The sequence below is a fragment of the Archocentrus centrarchus genome, chromosome 14 (assembly GCF_007364275.1).
Source record: "Archocentrus centrarchus isolate MPI-CPG fArcCen1 chromosome 14, fArcCen1, whole genome shotgun sequence".
Classification (NCBI taxonomy): domain Eukaryota; kingdom Metazoa; phylum Chordata; class Actinopteri; order Cichliformes; family Cichlidae; genus Archocentrus; species Archocentrus centrarchus.
Genome location: NC_044359.1, coordinates 14849116 through 14868712, shown reverse-complemented (window position 1 = coordinate 14868712; position 19597 = coordinate 14849116). Strand labels below are relative to the sequence as shown.

General features: G+C 39.6%; 1 protein-coding gene across 2 annotated transcripts in view; it reads left to right on the top strand.

The window, feature by feature from the left end:
* The window catches only part of LOC115791739 (rho GTPase-activating protein 26), an 81564-nt gene extending 63437 nt beyond the window's left edge, over positions 1–18127 (top strand). The window contains exons 17-24 of one of the 2 annotated variants that reach the window (XM_030745968.1): positions 3299–3404; positions 4795–4954; positions 5919–6057; positions 6256–6439; positions 14491–14526; positions 14704–14814; positions 15860–15951; positions 17794–18127. In XM_030745968.1, coding sequence (XP_030601828.1) covers positions 3299–3404; positions 4795–4954; positions 5919–6057; positions 6256–6439; positions 14491–14526; positions 14704–14814; positions 15860–15951; positions 17794–17882 — 917 coding nt within the window. In that variant the 3' untranslated portion in view covers positions 17883–18127. The remainder of the gene's footprint in view (positions 1–3298; positions 3405–4794; positions 4955–5918; positions 6058–6255; positions 6440–14490; positions 14527–14703; positions 14815–15859; positions 15952–17793) is intronic. The other variant, XM_030745969.1, reaches the window with a different exon arrangement.
* Positions 18128–19597: the final 1470 nt, after the last annotated feature.

Here is a 19597-nt window from a genome sequence, read left to right as displayed (position 1 = left end):
GTAGCTAATCCTATAGGACGCTGAGCTGACATGGGAAGGAACTCCAGGAAATGATCATCTGTTTCTGGCCACAGTTACAGGAAAGGCTGCATAGTGAAGCCAATGAAGTTTTCTTTTTTTTTTCTTTCCTGAGAAAGGAAGAGAGCACGGTAGATAAGTCTACCAAGATAGCTGGGTTGAAACCAAAGTGGACCACCCGTGTGATAATGCAAGTGATTATGGTTTTGTAGTAATCATTAAAAAATACTGTGGTTGTCTGCATTTGCATGTCAAAAATGCATTTGAGAATGCACATGTGCAAAAATGAGTCTGTCTGTGTGACTTCGATTTTGTATTTTTTTTTCCAAGGCGGAAATTTGCAGAAGCAGCAGGGTGTTTTAAGGACAGCGTCCTCGTTTGAACGCACTCTTTCAGATCCTCCCTTTTTTTTTCTTCCTCTCGTTTACATGCTTTCACCGACTCCGCCCACAGCCAAGTTCAGAAACTTCAGTCCTCTTTCTCAGATTTGATCTCTTTTACGTCTCATCCAGTGTTAAATATCTCATTTATTTGTTTATGAATATTATTATTAGTCAAATTTTTGATATTTTATTTGCAGTGGTCTTACTTTGTTGGGGCCCATCTCCTATCTAATATTTTCATTTGTATACATTGCCAGAATTCCTTTCAGTTGCTCTTCATGGGGCTTAATTTATCACTTTTGCAAGGAGGATTGTTATTCTGTAAGGTGTCTGAGACATACCAGACTTCATTCACTTGTATTACTTCAGTTTTGTTCTTAACCTACTGCATAAAAAAGACATGATACACTGAGAAAAGATGATGACCATGAGTTGATTTGGATCTCGCCGCCGTGCAACATGTTACAGATTAATTTTTCAGCTAATTTATCAAGTACTGTTTTTTTTTCCTGTTTAATAAGTATTAATTGATATTAATCTTCTAAAGCACTGATTATGTCTGATAAAAGAGGTTGTTTGCCTCCTTCTCCACAAACGTGTCAGATAGTCTTTAGTCTGAATATGCAAGTTTCAAAGAAAAGATCAGGAAATACCCGGACCTTCTCGTTATAAACACATTTAATTATGTTTCTGTTTGTTTTTTTTTTTGTCGTATCCATTCATTTTCTATTATTTAGATCTTATTTTGGTCATAGTACACTATACATATCAGGATTCATTAAACTAAGTTGTGGGTCATAGAAGAAGGTCAGCAAACCACTTCATGCTGAGAGCTACCAAAATTTTTTTTTGCTGTTTTGCATCACTGTTTGTACATCAAAGAATGAGATCCGTTACATGCAGGGATGTGCGGCATTACTCCCACGTGGGTTCAGACATTTAAGTCTGTTCACTCGTTTTAGATGACTGACTCATCTGGCATCCTGGCTGAAAAGCAATATGTCCCGCGAGCCCCAGTGGAGGATTAATGATTAGCACTGCCATAGGCAAAACACACATGCTGTGCATAAAGCTTCCAGTTTTAATGCTAAGCTTAACTAACTGCTGTCTGGCTTTAATCATCACTGTATTACTGTGCTTATCAAAGTCTTTTCAGCTAAATGTTTGACAAAACAGAATGACATTTGAAAATGAGTGTTTGTGCCATTTGACATGTTTGTTAGGAAAGGATTTGTTTTTGCTTGACCAAACATCGAATGTATATAAGCATCTTAAACCATCGATGTAAATAACTGCTTCCCAGTCCCAGTTACAGTCCTAAAAGCACCCAAAACCCAACTTGAATCACATTAGCAGCTTCCGCTGTAATGAGAAAGCAGGTTATTGGTGAATCATGTGTAATTTTCTTGTTTATCTCCCCCCTGGGATGTGGTTGACGTTGGCTGGATTCCTGCTGTCATTAAATTCAGTTCAACTGTTCAACCCCAGTACTGTAGAACTGAATGAGTATGCATACTGTGATGTGCCTACACATGTTTGGGGTTTATAGGAAGATAAAAGATTGTTTGTTGTGTGTGTGTGCGTGCGTGCGTGCGTGCACGTGAAGTCATGGATGCCATAATAGGGAAGCATGCATTTGTTTGGAGATGTATAAAGGTATAGTTGTTGTTTACATGTATGGCTTGTTTTTGTTTTTGTTTTTGTGTGTGTGTGTGTGTGTGTGTGTGTGTGTGTGTGTGTGTGTGTGTGTGTGTGTGTGTGTGTGTGTGTGTGTGTGTGTGTGTGTGTGTGTGTGTGTGTGTGTGTGCTGGAGCTCGGCCCAGTTATGTAAGAAAATAATCAAATTATGGTTGTCTGTGTATAAGGTGCTCTGTCAGTTGTGGGTGTGTTTCTCGATGCCACGGCCTGAAGGTTGATACAGTGTGAGTCTGCTGTCATCTCTTTATTGACTAGCCCTGCAGGCTCGACTTATTATAGTTATTCATCAGCAACAGGCCGGTCTGTCCTGCTTGCCACAGAGCTTTTCCACTTTGTAACAGTATTGAAACACACAGTGCCAATAAATACCCACATGTATCTTCTGCTCTGTTTCTGCGTCTTGTGGGAATAAACACTTTAATATGTGCATCATAAATAGTTTGGCAGTGGTACACAGAAACTCAAGTATAAGGCTAGTGTTATTCCCTCTGAATTTTTCCCAGCTGCCTAATCTTGTTTGTGACACTCAAGCCCGTTAGGTCAGTTGTTTTCCTAAATCAGCTGGACATTATGTTTTTTGACTAGAGTGGCACTAACAGGAGTTTATTGTGCATTTTTAAAGAGCTGTAGGTTAATACTAACGCTCTAGTGATTATGTAGTGCATTAAGACGGTGTGTGTGGGCCTGACTGGAAATACAGTTCATATAAAAAACATTGTAACACTGTTGCTGCGTATGGGATTTTAATTGTTGTTGGAAAACAATGCCTCACAAATTATAAGTGATTTCTGACTGTGTTAGGATGGTAATTGGTTTTTGTGAAATGAAGATGCAGAACATCGAGACCTGTTATCACCGTTTCACTTTGAGTGACGTGTAAGAGCTCCACCGAGTCTGGGTGTTAATGAACTCTGAAAAAAGATGAGCCTTGAAAAAAGCTCCCATGCTGTTATTTTATTGAAGTCCTGGTATGCTTGTTTCATTTCTTTGCCGATTATTAGAATGACTGCTTGTTAGTGTAATAGCTATTGTTAAAAAAGATACAAATGCTTTGAAAGGTTGTAGGGTTAACTATTTGATGTTTTTTTTTTTTTTTTCGTGTGTGTGTGTGTGTGTGTGTGTGTGTGTGTGTGTGTCAATAAATAAATAATCTGTGACACATTCAAGTGTTTTAAGTCTTAATATCTGTTGTTATCCAGAGATGGACAACCCAGAGGCCAGAGTAACGGAGATCCACGTTCTAGTGCACCGGCTACCAGAGAAGAATAGACAGATGCTGGAGATGCTGATGAAGCACCTGGCCAGGTAAGTGGAGACATTACACACATGGAAAAAAGACATGTAACTGTATTACACACGGCTCAATACTGAAGCAATTCAATACTGTGTAGCGTTATTAGCATTAGTGACTTGTCCCTCTGCTCCTCTCCTCTCGCATTGCTATAATACTCCTTTGCTTAATTGCTGTTGTCATCCAGAAGAATTAGCGCTCAGCGTAATCTCTTGACCACATGCGATAATGCTGTGTGTGTGTACTGAAAATAGAAACCCGTCCAGCAGCCACCATGCTACATCTGTTTTGGACTTATGCCTATAAGAAGAAAGAAGAGCTGGTGGTCAGATGCAGGTATTTCTGTCCACGCCAAGAAGAGTTGGAGCTCCATTAAGTAAAACAGTTAAACTTCAGTCTCAGGTCTAGTTTACAGCTGGGCTAAATGTTTTATACGTGTAAACATTAGCTGTATTGATCTTCTTGAAGGAACCTGTTTTTAATTTTACTGGGTAAGGCTCTCCCATTGACTGACCTGTTTTTGTCCTAGAGGCATTTAGAGACTGATTAGCACTCTTTTGCTTCCCTGTTTGAGACGTTTCTGTACTGTACATAAGCTGTGGTACTGTGTGTCGTACAGAAAGAGAAATTTTGAATGTTGTCTTTCTGCAGGTTACATAATTGCAAGTTGCTACAACACATAAGCAGAGAAAGCATCATATCGCTAGCTTAAGTGTGCTTACTTGTCTAAAGCAGCTGCCTTGCCTTGTGTTTTCAGTCTAAACCTGCATCTAAGCCCCCTGGCTTTATCAGGCTTTTCTTCAACAGCCACAGCACGATACAATCTGTGGTAAAGAGGACGTACTCGTAAGCCATATTTAAACCACATGCAGGTGAGCGCCTTTGCAGGGAGTTCTGAGGACATGTGCATATTTACCTGGGTTTAGTGGATTACACCTGCCAATAGCTATCATCATCACCGGCTTATAGGTAAAAGGCCTGGGATCGGTCCTGTACAGTGTACCTCAGCTCTCATTCTGTTCACACTGGATTGATTACTGCATCGTTCAGTGTATACAGTGAGGAATGTAATGGATGAGATTCAAAGAAGGTGTGAGGCAAATTTATTTATGTCACATTCAGCTCTAAATGCATTCTGTCATGTTATGATTTTCCTGCTTTACTGCCATTTTGTTTGGACTGCCCTCCGGTCTTCTCAGGGAAGGCTCTGACCTATTTTGACCCAGTGTACACAAACAGTTAATGCTCCTTATTCACAGAGCTCACATTTTACCAGATTTGCTTCTGATGAAAATGGGTAAAATAAGCGAAGCAGTATGTTTGATTAATAATTGTATCAAGTTCCATGTTACTAATTTGGATTAAATGTGTTGCCCCTTTCTTTGTGTCTACTACCCTCAATAGGGTGGCCAGTCACCATCAACAAAACCTCATGACCGTTGCCAATCTGGGTGTAGTCTTCGGACCAACTCTGCTCCGCCCACAGGAGGAGACAGTTGCAGCCATCATGGACATTAAGTTTCAGAACATTGTCGTGGAGATCCTCATAGAGCACCACGAGAGGGTAAGATGATGCACGACCACAAAAAATATTAAATTGCAACCCCAGCCCCTACACACACACACACACACAAGTCCATTAACTTTGTTTACAAATCAAAGCTGTGTGTTTATTGGCAGGCCAAGCTGCTTACACGTGTCACCATCACAAGGGGCTGACTGTGTGCGACTTTGGCATTGTGGGTACAGTGCATTCAGTCGGTGGATGAAACAAGCAGTTAAACAGTTGTATGCCACACCTTGTAGCATAGATTTACAGAGAGACAGGAGACGTGTGTTTAAACAAACACACACGACACATGTTGGCACTCTTCAGTCTTTTAACTTCCCAGAAAACAGTTGTCTATTGCATTATGTAAAAATATAGGGAGTCCCAGTTACGTTAGAGAGCTGCTTTAAATATTTAATGCAATCTCACCATAGTGAACAAGCATGTAAGATGTCAGAACAGATTAACACAGCCTGCTGTATAAAACTAAAAAAAAACATCATATTTGAAAAGTAAAGAGGTTTCTGTAATTACAGCTTGTGTGTATTTTTATCACATTGTGGGGCTTTTGCATCCTCACCATCTGTACTTGAAGAAGAAGAAAATTTCAGTAATGTCACAATCATTGCCACAAATTTCAGATTGGAGCCAGAAATGTCCCCTGTTGTTAAATTTCTACATAATTATTTCTAAAAATTTCTATATAATTGCTCTCATTTAAAAGACACTTCACACAAAGCTGAAAGCAGCTTTGTTGCTATGTTTGGTAAAAGCTCAGATGCAAAAATACAGGAACTAATATTCAAGATAAGGCTTCTGCTCACAAATGAATTAATTTTGTCTCTTCAACAATGGGCAAGCGGGGATAATTGTTTCCTTTTTTATTACTTGAATCTAAATTTGGCAAAAGACCATTTAAACATTTACACACTGTACTGTTTTTAATTTGTACTTAAAGCTGATCGTCTTGTTTGTGCAGATTTTCAGGGACATGCCGAATCCTGCTTCATCCAACACGCAGCTGAACATGCCCAGGAGGAGAAGCACAGACAGCAAAACCCCGTCCTGCAGCGAGAGGCCGCTCACTCTTTTCCACACCCCGACACATTCGCAGAAGGGTAAGCTGAAGGGCACGACCTGATGCAAATGATGACATTTTTTTTTGAGTACTTCTTTTTTCAACCGTTTATTTGATTTTATTTAAAAATCATCTTGAGATCTCATGCAAAGCAAATGGAAAGTACAGTTTTTAAAATCATTAATAACAATATTATGGCTGAAAGCACCAAGGGATCACTCACTCTTTATTCTTACAGGTGAGAAGAGGAACAGTGTTGGCAACACCACAGCCGCTGACCTGCAACATCCAGTGTCCTCCTCTGCCAACTGTAACAGCAGCAGCAGCAGCAGTAGCAGCAGCAGCCAAGGCCGAACCCCGAGACACAGCCTGACCAGCAACGATGGAGAGCAGGACAGCCGGCAGAACCGGCCCACCTCACTGTGAGTAGGACGGCATTATGAATCTGGTCAAGTTCTCCAACTTTGTATGCTTCTCCCGAATGAATGAAATTTAAAGTAAAAGGAACTCCAGTTTGCCTGTATACACGCAGAAGTGTAGCTGATGCATGTCCCATATGGAGCAGTTGATGCAGCTTAAATCCAGCCCTTGCTCTTCTAGATGTTCTGGTGTATTATTGAAGATAGATGTTGGTGATTTCTGTTTTCTTCAGTGCACATTGTTTGGAGATAATTGTTCAATTAAAACAATTTATGGCATTAAAACTTAAAGTGCTATATTCACTATATTGCCAGAAGTATTTACTCACCCATCCAGATAATTGAATTGTTAGTGGTATTATAACAAAGTGGAAGTGATTGGGAATGACAGCAACAATGTAGCAGGTCACATTAACTCATAGCCTGGGGCCAGCAGATGCTGAGGCACATAGTGTGCAGAGATCACCAATCACTACAGACCTCCAAACTTCATGTGGCCTTCAGATTAGCTCAAGAACCGTGTGTAGAGAGCTTCATGGAATTAGTTTTCATGGCTGAGGAGCTGCATCCAAACCTTACATCACCCAGCGCAATAGAAAGCGTCAGATGCAGTGGTGTAAAATATGCCACCACTGGAACATGTCTCCACTGCTCTAGAGTGACAAATTATGTGGACGTGTCTGGTTTGGTGGTTGCTAGGAGAACGGTACTTGTCTGACTGCATTGTGCCAAGTGTAAAGTTTGGTGGAGGGGGGATTATGGTGTGGGATTGTTTTTGGAAGAACTTGATCGGCCTGCACAGTGCTGACCTCAACCTAACAGAACACTTTTGGGGTGAATTAGAGCGGCGACTGTGAGCCAGGGCTTCTCATCGAACATCATCTAATAAATGCGCTTCTGCATGGTCAAAGATTCCCATAAACACACTCCTAACCCTTGTGGAAAGCCTTCCCAGAAGAGTCGAAGCTGTTATAGATGTTAAGGGTGGACCGACATCATATTAAACCCTGTGGATTAAGAATGGCACATCACTTGAGGTCATATGCATATGAAGGCAGACAAATACTTCTGGCAATATAGTGCATCTCAGAATCATCTCTCATAGTCTGCTCACTTGTCGGGCTGTCTGGTGTCTGACTGACAGTTTAAGAAGTGAAATCAACCGAGACAAAAATATTATTACAAGTCAGACTGAGCCTGTCTCCTCATGAAAATAACCATGTTTTTATGTAAACACTGAACATGAAATTCACAGAAACAAAGGTTGGGCACACATATGATCTGAGAGACTAATATGTACACACACAACAATATTTTCTCTCTGTCATCCCAAGATTATTTTTTGATATTTGGTGTAAACATACATCTATTTATAAAGACTTGCAGGCAGAGCCCGTCACCACTGATTATTTCTCCTTCTATCTTCCCCTGATCTACTGCTCATTCTTCATTATTATCATCCTGTTTGGAATTAATTATATTTTTCATTTCAGTAACAACTTACTGTTGCACCCAGCCTTTGTTTATTAACTCTATTCTTTGTGTGAGTTCTGTGCCACTTTTATTTATTACTTTTTCTTTAGAACCTCCTTTGTTATATGTTCCCAAATGAGGTACAGTTACACAGTTAATAAGAAACATGGATTCTAAGAGTAATTGTGACACTGTGGGGTTAGAAAATGTGTATTCATATACACATGAGGAACTGCAGCTTTATAATTACGAGCCTGCGAGGCAGCAAAGAGACAAGGAAGTCGGAAGGATGAGGAGAAATAATGTTCAGGAAATAAAATATGATATGATAAGAACTAACAGAAAAATGCGTATCTGTCTTTAATAGTCACAGATGTTATAACTAATGCTCACTACACAGTACTGTAAGGCTTCCTTCACCAAACAAAAACAAAACCTTTAGCTGCTTGAACTGGAACAGAAACTCGTGTGCACAGATCAGGTGGTTTGTACTTTCACGTTGCCCTATGGGAGAGAGAGTGAGGTGAGAGAGTCAACTAATTTGGAAATTAACAATCATTACAACCAAAATTATACTGAGCACAGTTTGTGTTTTCTTCAAGCTAAATCTCAGGTTGGTCTGTGACTGTTGCTCAGAAGCTGCAGCTGATGGTAGATCTGAAGTGGACATGTGTGCTGAGCTATCAATCTCTCACAGAGTCCTGCCTTTGAAGCCATATCCATATCGCTGTCATGTTTCAGTGAAGATGATCCTTGAAGCATAATATCAAACTGAAAATTTATCTCCATGGATGTCAGTCTGGAGTTTTTGCAACCTACACAAACACAACAGTTCATAATGATGAAACAAATCATGAAAATAGAACTACCCCCCAAAAAAAGACATACCCAGTAAATTACAGTCACTGAAACCAACTATTGCCCAGATTATGCATGAACTTTTCAAAGAGTAATTTCCAGGTACAGTACATCTTACTCTTTAATACAGAAAATACGGCGTGACAAAGAGTAGAATACTGTTGTTTTAATTTTATTTCTGTCACGGTCTGGCGGTGCGGGTCGTGTGGCATGGGAAGGTGGAGAGGACTCAAAACGCAGGAGCAGGTAGTGGTGTAAAACAAAAACGAGCCTTTATTGTGGCTAACGCAAGCAAATACAAAAACCAAAAGAAGATAACAAACCTAAAGAAAACCTAAACTGGAAGGAAACTAGGAAAACCAAGAGGCTGGGTAAAGACGGGAACAGAAAAACACTGCCACAAAGACAACAAGACCAGGGGAAAACTCCGACAATAAATACACAGAGGAAACGAGGGGTGAGTGGAAACAGCTGGGGCAAACGGGTGAACAGAATAATGCTAACGAGACTCAGGGACTCAAGACAGGGAACAACTGAACAGGGAAGACACAAACAATGAAGAGCTGACACGGAAGGGATAACAGACACCAGCACACAAGAACACGGGGAGACAGATACACAGAGGAGCACAGACACAGGAGCGCAAGGACACGGGAAGACGAGAACACAGGGAAATCAGAATAACCTATAATTAACAAAAACCAAAAGCAATACAAAACTACAACCAGAAGATACAACAAAACAGAACATCATTAAAAGAACTCAAAACGCAGGGCCGCTGGCCCAGGATCACGACAGTTTCCCTGTTTCTTTTTGTCTTCAGGGCTCTGTATATCATCCCAAATCACAAGAGCCGACTAAATAAAAATACAGAGCACCCGCAGTGGCAGGATTAATATTCTGATTAAATCTTCATAGTGGGGTTTAGAAACATAAAAAAATGCACCATTTTGTCTTCAATACTAATATTACTGAAAATGTTTTTCTAAATGAAAGCCGATGAAACAGTTTGCAGTATAATTTTCTTTCCTCTGACCGTGTGCTGCAGTGATGCAACTGAATTTAAATAAGCTAAGATAAAAAGAAAAATGTTTATATAAACCCTTAAAAAAAAAGAGGTTTTGTCTATCTGATGATACAAAAAAAAATGTCACAGCTGAAGTCATTCATCTTTTAATAAGCTGAGTGATTTGTGCACACAATTTATAGAAAACACACAGTTTATATGTAAGATGTAAGAATGGGTAATTGGATTTAAAAACAGATTACTAATTAGTTACAACATGCATTTGGCATTTTTTAATACTGAGTCCAGGGTCCACATTCTAGAGACGTGTTATTCATGAGATGTGAGGAGAGGGGAGAAATAAAAGAAAAAAAAATCCACAGTAGGGATGGAGGTGGAGGAGATACTTAAGAGTACAGAGAACAGCAGAGAGAAAAGACCTTTTTTTGGAGCGTCTTTGCTTTATGAGTCACATTTAAAAGAGGCATTTAATGACTGTAGTGAGCAACTGGTGGGCTATGACAGCACACCTAATGGTGTATACAGTTATATGTTGAAAGGTTTCTATCCTTATTTTCTTCCTTTTTGTCTCCTTATAGTTATGCTTGTGCAGAATACTGTGCTGCCAAATGTTTCATACTTATGTCCCTTTATGTTTGTACTATATATGTATGCCCAAAGGACAATTTGAACTTCATTAACTTTGCCTTAGCCAAGTTTTGTGCATCAGTTTTTGAGCACAAAGCTGGTGATCTTTGTGCTTTTGATTATGACTGTACATTTTTCATGCATGAAAAATGACCACTATGGACGCTACTGTAGCTCCCTTGGTTTGAACACATGAGCTAAAGGCTACTGCAGGGCCTCGGTCTGAGGTTTGCGTGCCATTCTCCCAGCAATCTCCACGCTTTCCTGTCTACTCTCTTATCTAATCCTCTGAAAATAAAGACTTAAAATGCCAAAAATCTAGAAAGAAAAGGAAAAAATGACCAGCATGTGATCAAAACTCTACCAGCTCAGCGTGAACAGACACACATTAGAGGACTTTAGATTTAGTTATTGAGGGATTTTCAGCTACTTGACAGCCAGCCACAATGAATACACTACACCTTGGGGGAAAGAGAGAGGCTTTCCTGAGCTGCCTGACTGGAGCAGTCAGTGAAGTGTGAATCTCAAAGGAGCTGCCAGGGCAAAGATAGATATGCGTAATTGACTCGGATCCCAGCTCAGATCGTCCTTTCGTAATCTTCCAGAGCCACATTGCAAATTGCCATGAAAAATCAGCCCGCACCCTCATCATAGGTACAAAGGTACCGACCAAGCGTTCGACATGACAACTCTGTCTGTCCCCCAGATGTTTTTGGCTTTACTACTAGTCATGTGCTTTTATAAACCTCATAACTTCACTTACAAACCTGTGACTTTGTCTAGTGGGGTTAAATAAATATTTCAAAGAAAGAAAGAAAGCTAAGTAGACAGTCTGTCATGCACTGGTGCTAGAATTAGGTCAAATCCACAGGGTCACCAGTGGATTGGACCTGATGTACTGAGGTGAAAAATGTAAATGCCAGAACCTCCTTCTGTGCTGCTGTTTTGTCTCTTGGTGAAAATCAGTGGATTTTATGTCTGTATTTTGCCTTTTTGGGGATTTGAAAGAAAAGAAAAGAAATCAAGAACTAATTGTTGGATAGATCGATTAAGATAGAGTGACACACACACACACACACACACACACACACACATACTCACTCACTCACTCTCTCTCTCACACACACTCTCTCTCTCTCACTCATTCTCTCTCTCTCTCTCACTCATTCTCTCTCTCTCTCATATATGCTATTGAAGAGAAGAAGAAAAAAATCTATTAAGGATTTGTAGGCAGGCTGTCATCAGCCTTCTAACAGCATAACACAGTTGCACACACATGCATTACAGGTTACATGTGTCTGCTTTGGCTGCTTTTATTGATAAACAGCTTCTTGATTATTATTTTTTTCTCATTCCCGCTCTTTGATCTACAGATATTATACTGAATACTGCAGTTCTCTAATGAAGGATAAGTTCATGCCATCATTAGCAAAAGTAGACACGTAGGGAAAGAACAGCGTGAACTTTTTCCTTTTCTCTGTACTACTTTAAACTTGCTGTCACTGTGAGAGCGTACAGGTAATGCAGGGCTCTGAGACAAAAGAAGTCAGGAACATTTATGATTCTCATTACTAAAATATACTGAGAGCTTTATTGACCCTTGTGTTTTGGGTCTAGGCTCAACATTTACAGCTGATGGAAGTCACACTGATTTATTTGTCAAACAATAAATACCTATTTAAAGTTAACTGTATTTGTTGCACTGGCAACTTTGAAGCCCAGAGCTGCATGGTGGTGTAGTACCTCAGCAGCATTTAGCAAAACCACTTTTTTTTCTTCTTTTTTTATTCAGACGTCTAAGTCGATGAGTACAGATCGTATAGGTTGCGGACACAATTAAAGATTCCTGTTATTTGTAATTGCATTGTCTAAACATTTAAATTCAAGGCGGCCTTTAAATGCATCTTTGCAGGAAGTTTTCTGATGGATGTTTTTGCCTTTCTGCCATGTTGGAACGCAGTGATCTGTTGGTTGATCTCTGAATGGAGAAAAATGTAGAGATGGGTCGGTTGCTGGAGTCTACTGAGTCTGTTGAGTGAAAAACTGATGAGACCTACAGTGACAAAACCACAGTGAAAATCTCCAAGTGGCTTACTGCGCTGGTTAACCCTTATTTAAACTAAATGTGGCACAGCAGGTCATGTGACAACACTGCTGTCTCACAAGGCCTTCCTTCCTTCCTTCCTTCCTTCCTCTTTAGCTTATCTAATTCCTTGGACAGGTTGCCAGTCTGTCACAGGGTCTCTAAAACAAAACCTCACAAATATAACTTTAAAATATAGCTATCTCACCATGGCAACCATATGTTACATCATCAAAAAAGGGAGAAATTTCTGTATATAAATTAGAGTTGGTTATGAGAGAGACAAGAGGAATAAAATAATCCTCTGACTCACCAGTGTAATGTTATATAAAATGTAAGACATCGATCTGACTGGTAGAAGGTCAACAGTAACAGTCTGCTTTTGCAAGGCAGGTGCAGATTGTTGAAATAAAATAATAAATGAGCCATATCTATACAGCAGCCATTTTCTAGCATCTTTGTATGTTCTGATTACTCTTTATGCTCCATAATAACATAGTGTTACTATGTTAACACTGCTGGCTTTAATATGCTCTCTTAGCTCCATTGTTTTGACAAACTGTCAGTGATTATTGGGGCAGTTGAGCGTTTTATTTTTACCAGTTAAACATGTTCACTTGTTAGATCCTTGGTGATTGAGCCAATTAGAAGAAAGTGGCTCAAGAAGCAGTTTTGAATCCTTTTAACATTGGAGGCAAATTCCCTGCACTATTTAGTTTATGAATAAGAAGGCCTGCACACAAGACGCCCGAGAGAAATTATTATTTTTAGATATAGGTTTATATGAATGTAAGGCTTTTTCAGTATTTAGATCAGATGAGCAATAAAAGTACGAAGAAGCAGAAGCCTCCAAAAGAAAGCCCAAAATAAACATAGACGTAGACGTAGGGGATGATGCACAGCAGCATGGCTGTGTTTTCAGTGCTGTGCTGTGAATGCGCAGTAGTGGGTGTTCTGCTTCTGCACGACTCTGCTGTCTTAGTTTACATGCCTGTTTTCTGTGATCCATTTACGTGCTAATCTCTAAAACAATCTGGTGTTGACTTTTATGTAATTTGTGTGTGTTTTCGGGCAGTTTGAAGTGTGAGGTCATCAGCATCCCGCAGCGTTAGATAGACTGAATGAAAAGTGGAGTGTGAAGACATACAGCTTGCCTAGAAGGATCAATTACATTTAGCAGCACGCTGTTGACTGACCATTTGGAAACTGAATCGATGATGAAGAGGTCACGCTGCCCTTCACATAGAGTCTCACTACAACTGTTTGTAATTTCAATGGATGGATCAATCCCCCCACCCCCCACCCCCATGTTAGTCATGCTGATTAGTTGCTACATGTGAGGATAAATATAATAATATCTTTGGTGATTTTGTTGTTCCTATGGAAATTCATTCTTTCTATTTAGGTATTTGCGGCTGTGGGTAGCGACTACGTAGCACCCAGCAGACAACTACAGATGGACACCAATTTGTTGGTCAAGGGCACCGTGAGAAGAAAGTTAAACCTGTGCAACCACAGGACAAACATGCAAACTCTTATCTGTACCCACAGTGTTTACAGACCACAACCTTCAACAGTTAGTACCTAGAACTGTTTTGTGACTTGAACAAGGGGAAATCCACAGCTTTTACTTGTGTTGACAGTGGAACCCTAGTGTATTATCCTCCGTTATTCTTGTTGTTTGAGCCTGGCCTGCAGTACATTAGGATATTACAGAATTTCTCGTTGTATGTTTTGGGTTTTAGATTCACTGGTTTTGCCAAGCAAGATCGAATATCTGCTTTGCTGACTTGTCATTTATTTGTCATGTGGTGGAAAGCTGATACGTAGAACTATGAGGACATCATTGCCTCTCTTATAATTATAATGTACAAATTCATTTCACAATTTATTTTCACGAGTCCAGAAACATTTCAGTATTAAACCAATAAGAACTGATTTCTTCATCTTGTTTTTTTCGTTTGTTTTTTGATTTTGTGTTTCCAGGCTGAACCCAAAGGGTCGTGGCAGCATACCAGCAAGGTACATTTAAAATTCCTTGAAAGCCGCACTTGCCACTTGTTGCACCTAAATTCCCTGTTCTCCACAGTATGAACATGAGGTTTTTTTTATCCTTTTTTTTTTTTTTTTTTTTTTTTTTGGTATCATTTTACCAACATGTGATGACAGTATGTCATTCTTTGTGAATGTGTCCTTCAGTGCAACATCTTCCAGTCCCACCTCACCACGTTCTCCCTCCTGGCCAATGTTCTCAGCCCCTTCCAGTCCACAGCGAATATCTTCTGCCTCCAGTGACTCCTCCCCTGTTAGGTTAGTGCACAATATTTGTGAAATGTCTCCACTATTGTAGAGTCCTTGAACAACACACTTCCACCAAACCGAGTTCAAGAAGCATTCATGTAGTGGATGTGACTGACCTCCCCTCTTCCCATGAAAGGAGAGTTTCTAGGCTAACTTGCTCCTCGAGGTATCACTGCAACATTTTTGGATCAAGGAAATGCTATTGACTTTTTTTCTTCTTTTCTTTTAAGACACATCAAGCAGCAGTCATTCTGATATAACCCTCTCTATTGAAAGTGTAATAAAAATATACCTTAATTTGATGCAGTTACTCGGCTGGATCCTGGTAGATATGTAGTGTCTGTCAACATTTTAAGCCTTAAGTGTCCTGGTGCTGTTTTAGTAGCTGATAACAGCTAGTATTATTTTCAAGTGCTTTGCACCCTTAAAATATCTGGTCTTTAAAGCAGTGACCTCTGAAAAGCGGATTCAATTGCAGACATTAGAGAGATATAAAAATAACTTGTATGTGAATAAAAAAAAAATTTTACATTACATTTTAAAAGTGCCCTCTGTCTATATGCAGCATCATGCTTTTCCTTATTTTCAGTCATAAAATTTTATTGTGTTGAAATTAAACGTGTCCAAAATTTTAAATAATTTGCACGTCTTAACAGTGACGAATGATTTGTTTTTAAAGACAAATTCACAGTTATGTCACACAGTAAGCAGGCAATGAGTGTATTTTTTAACAAACAGAAATATTGTGGTGGTTAACTTCCATATTAAAGATGAGCTTGAACATGTACAGGTGGTCCTCACAAGCACTGAGTGCTGTTCCTCAGCAGATTTCTCCATATAGACCTGTTTCCATAGAAGAATATAACATATAACAGTCGAACCAGAATGTATCATTTTAGTGTAGGTTGAGCAGGAAAAAGTCTGTGTGTGAATTTAACCACTTGATAATTATTAAGCAGAGCATATACAGTGACCTGCCTGTCATTTGTGTTAACTTGAGGTGCTACTTTGGTGTCTGATTGCTGGCTCAGTGTAACTTTTTTCTTATTTCCAGTTTCACTGGCAGAAAGGCTCGAGCGCTGTATGCCTGCAAGGCAGAGCACAACTCTGAGCTGTCCTTCATCGCTGGGACCATCTTTGAGAATGGTGAGTCAGACTCTGGACTTGCCAGCAGAAAGTTAAAAGGAAAAAATGTGGGTTGGTGTATAGAAACTATTTGTTGTCAAAACAAAAATCCAGCCTTGGGAATTTGCTTGGCCTTGGTGCTGATGCTTAAAAAAAAAAAAAAACCCTCTATGTTTATCCAAATAGTCAGCTGTCCAAAGATTATATATGATAGGCTTATAGCACCACTTTCCCTCGACTAGGACTTCTGGAACTTCTTCTTTATAATATAAGGTAAATATGATGGAGCACAGCGGGAATGCATACTAGAGCTGCATGAAAAAAAAGCCTTTTAATTAATGCTTTGCAGCTAATTACAGAGAGGCTGAACCCACAGGTCATTTGTTTAACATATTTTTATCTGGCACCTGGCAGTAAAATGTGCTGAAATTTTGGAATCTGGCAAACACACTGCATGTGTGCGCTGGACTGCACATGTTACAGGCAGGAGTACTCACTTTCTTTGTTTCGTATAGAAACAGTGTATACTGTATATATGAAAGTTACCCAAAGGCATTCAGAGGATGGAAAAGGGAGATGTTAAAACTAGATTTTCCCATTTTTCCCCCCTTTCTTTACTTTCCCGTTTGCCTATCTTACCTTATGTTACAGTCACAAAAGGGAAGGCAGTGGTTGGAGACCACTGCATGACCCAAATTATTGCAACTGTGTGCAATGAACTTGTGATCTTGTTGCCTTTGAAACAGTTGCTTTGAAGATGGGGAGCAGGTCTGTGACCACTCACACTCAGTTTCTGTCTTCAAAGCAGCTTTGGTGTGTCAGTGCGACAGTAAGATCGAGTTAGCCTCCTATCAGTTTTTGATTGAATGCAGTGTGTTTGTGATAACACAGCGAGTCATATTTGGGACGGTCTTCTTGGTCATGTCAGTCGACATAGTGTTTTCAAACCCTAAATAGCGTTAACTGCATAAAGACTATTTAGACTTATGTAATGCAGTGTTATGTTATCTGAACCCTTTGGGTCAAAATGTGTCCTTGGGGACATCTAATCCTTAAAGTGGTATCTCAACAACGCAGTCTGCTCATGGCTGGTGAAGGATGAAGAATCCCAGCTGTCCATATGGAGCTCATAATCCAACCTCATAGTGTTTTGTTGACACTTATAAGAATACAGCAACAGTATGCTGTAGATTTATCTTCATTGTTGTATTGTATGTCAATGTATTTTTGATATTTTGCTGCACAAACTGAATTAGTCTTTTTTTTTCAGATAAATTAATGAGAATCAAATACACACAAAAAAGTTGTGTGCTCTTATGTTGAATTCACATTTGATTTTTTCTTTCTTTGATGTTAATGTGGTGTGTTGCATATTAGAGTCCTGGTGCAGACACATCCGGTGGGCACACAGTGTCAGACTTCTTATTTGAAGAATTTGTGTGAAAAGTCAATAATAATGTTTGCCAGTCTGAATATGTAGTTAAAAACCAACAATGTATAATCAAAATTGGTTATTAGAAATGTCATTTCAGACGTTAGCATGTTCGCAGCGTCATGTACAGCTGAAAATAGTTGTTGTAGCTGTTGCAGGAAACATCCATGTCTGGAGTTTCAGGCTCATACTGTGTTTCATGCTCACATATAAACAGCTACTGGTCTGTGATGCCAGAGATGTCTGCTCCAAAATATTTAGACATCAAACACTCGATGGGGAACATGTGTTAACTGTCGTCTTAAGCTTGCTTCTCCACTCTCTCTCAATCTGTGTATGTGTTCACTTGTTTAACGGCATCATGATTATGACCGTTTTCCCGTTTATGTAACGTATTTCATCAAAATCGTTGTTTCCCTCTTTCTCTCTAGTTCACTCTTCCAGGGAGCCCGGCTGGTTGGAGGGGACTCTTGATGGCCGAACAGGGCTGATACCAGAAAACTATGTGGAGTTTTTATAGTGTAGGGGCAATGCTGGACCAAACTGGATTTGATTGAACTGTATTTAACTTCAGAAAACTCAACAGATTCAATTACAGACTCAGTCACTTCTGTTGTTCTGGACTGGACCAAAGCTGATAAGTGACTTTTTGTTTTGACCAGACTGGAAACTGAAACTGGACCAAGCAGAACCATATCAAACAGATATAACACAGAAGCAAAGAACAGCAAACTGGGGAGAGAACCCTGAATTGCACTGGGGAATTAAAAAAAAAAAAAAAATATATAAAATATGATGAGACTGCTTTTATTGGTGTGGATGGGCTTCAGTCCTGGTGAAGACTATATGAGAATGAACCTGAAGTGTGTGTGTGTGCGCGTGTGCATGTGAGAGAGTGAGTACAGTGGGAGGAGATGAGACAAAATTACTTGTATAAATGACTTGATATTTTTGAGCAGCAAAGTTTGTGATTTCTTTTTTTTATCCACTGCTTTCATATCTTGAACTGCACCCCCCCTCCCCCTCCCCCAGCCACCCACCTCTTCCACCCACTTCTTTTTATTAGGTAGAAATAGGCAGATCTTCCTGCAGAGATGACAACAGGAAATATTTAACTTTGGACTTGTTAGTTCGCCTGCTCTTTGTGAGATGGGTTGGTAATGCCAAATGGGAAAGTGAAGCTTTTAAAGTTAAATAAGTTAGAGTTAAATGGGTTTGGCTGTACGGCTGTAAATGTGTTTGTGAGCACTTGCTGCGGTAGTCCTATCACTCCCTGGGACAAGACTCAACCTAGCTAATGTTTCAGAGCTCCAGTTAAGCATTAGGAGCCCAGGGCAGGTCAGCACAGGGTGAGGTTGCTTTGGAATTAATTCACTCAAAGTCATCCATGGGTTTCTCTTTATAATATTTTCTCCTGCAGGAACCCTCACATAAAATGTGAAAAAATTTTAAACAATCCCCACAAGCAATTAAGAGTGCAGCAAAGGAGGAACAGCTGATTCCTGTCAGTTAAAACAAGCCCAGCTGTGAGGCATCACTCTGTATGGAGGGCAGAGGCATGTCTGCACTATTTTAGTCCATTCTGGAAATTTTTATGAACCAACAAGAAAAAAATGTGTTTATATAAAGTCTTTTCTTATAGTTTTTACCATTATGCAGATTTTGGATACTGGATTCAAAGTCAAGGCATCGTACAGTCTTCTGTCGTGTTACGTCCTTCATACTTCACAGCTTAAATTTACATATTTTTCAAAAATGTAAAGCTAATAAACTAATAATACAATGTTTCCAAAAAAAAGATTGGATGCCCTGTAAAATGTTTTTTTTTTTTTTTAAATCATTGATCCACAAATCATTGTATCATCCACAAACCCTGTATTTACTGTAATTCATACAAAAGCAACATATAAAATATTGAAACCCATGACATAGAATGGAGGACTTCCATGTGTTCTTTACTTCAGTGATGCTGAATGACGAACAGGCTTTGGGGCAACGTGGTAACAACCAGACATCTTTTTCAGACAATGCAGAAAACCATTCTGCACGTTTTACCACAGCATCGCTCTGTGGTTGAGCAGTCCAGGTGCTAACTGCTAAACATCAGTTCTGCTTTACGCTGAATTTTATCAGGCCTTTCCTGTTTAGGAAGCACAATTGCATAATTATCTAATTCAGCCCTGGCAGACATATTTGAGTTATATTTGAACCCAAAATTTACAGCCAAGTCTGTAA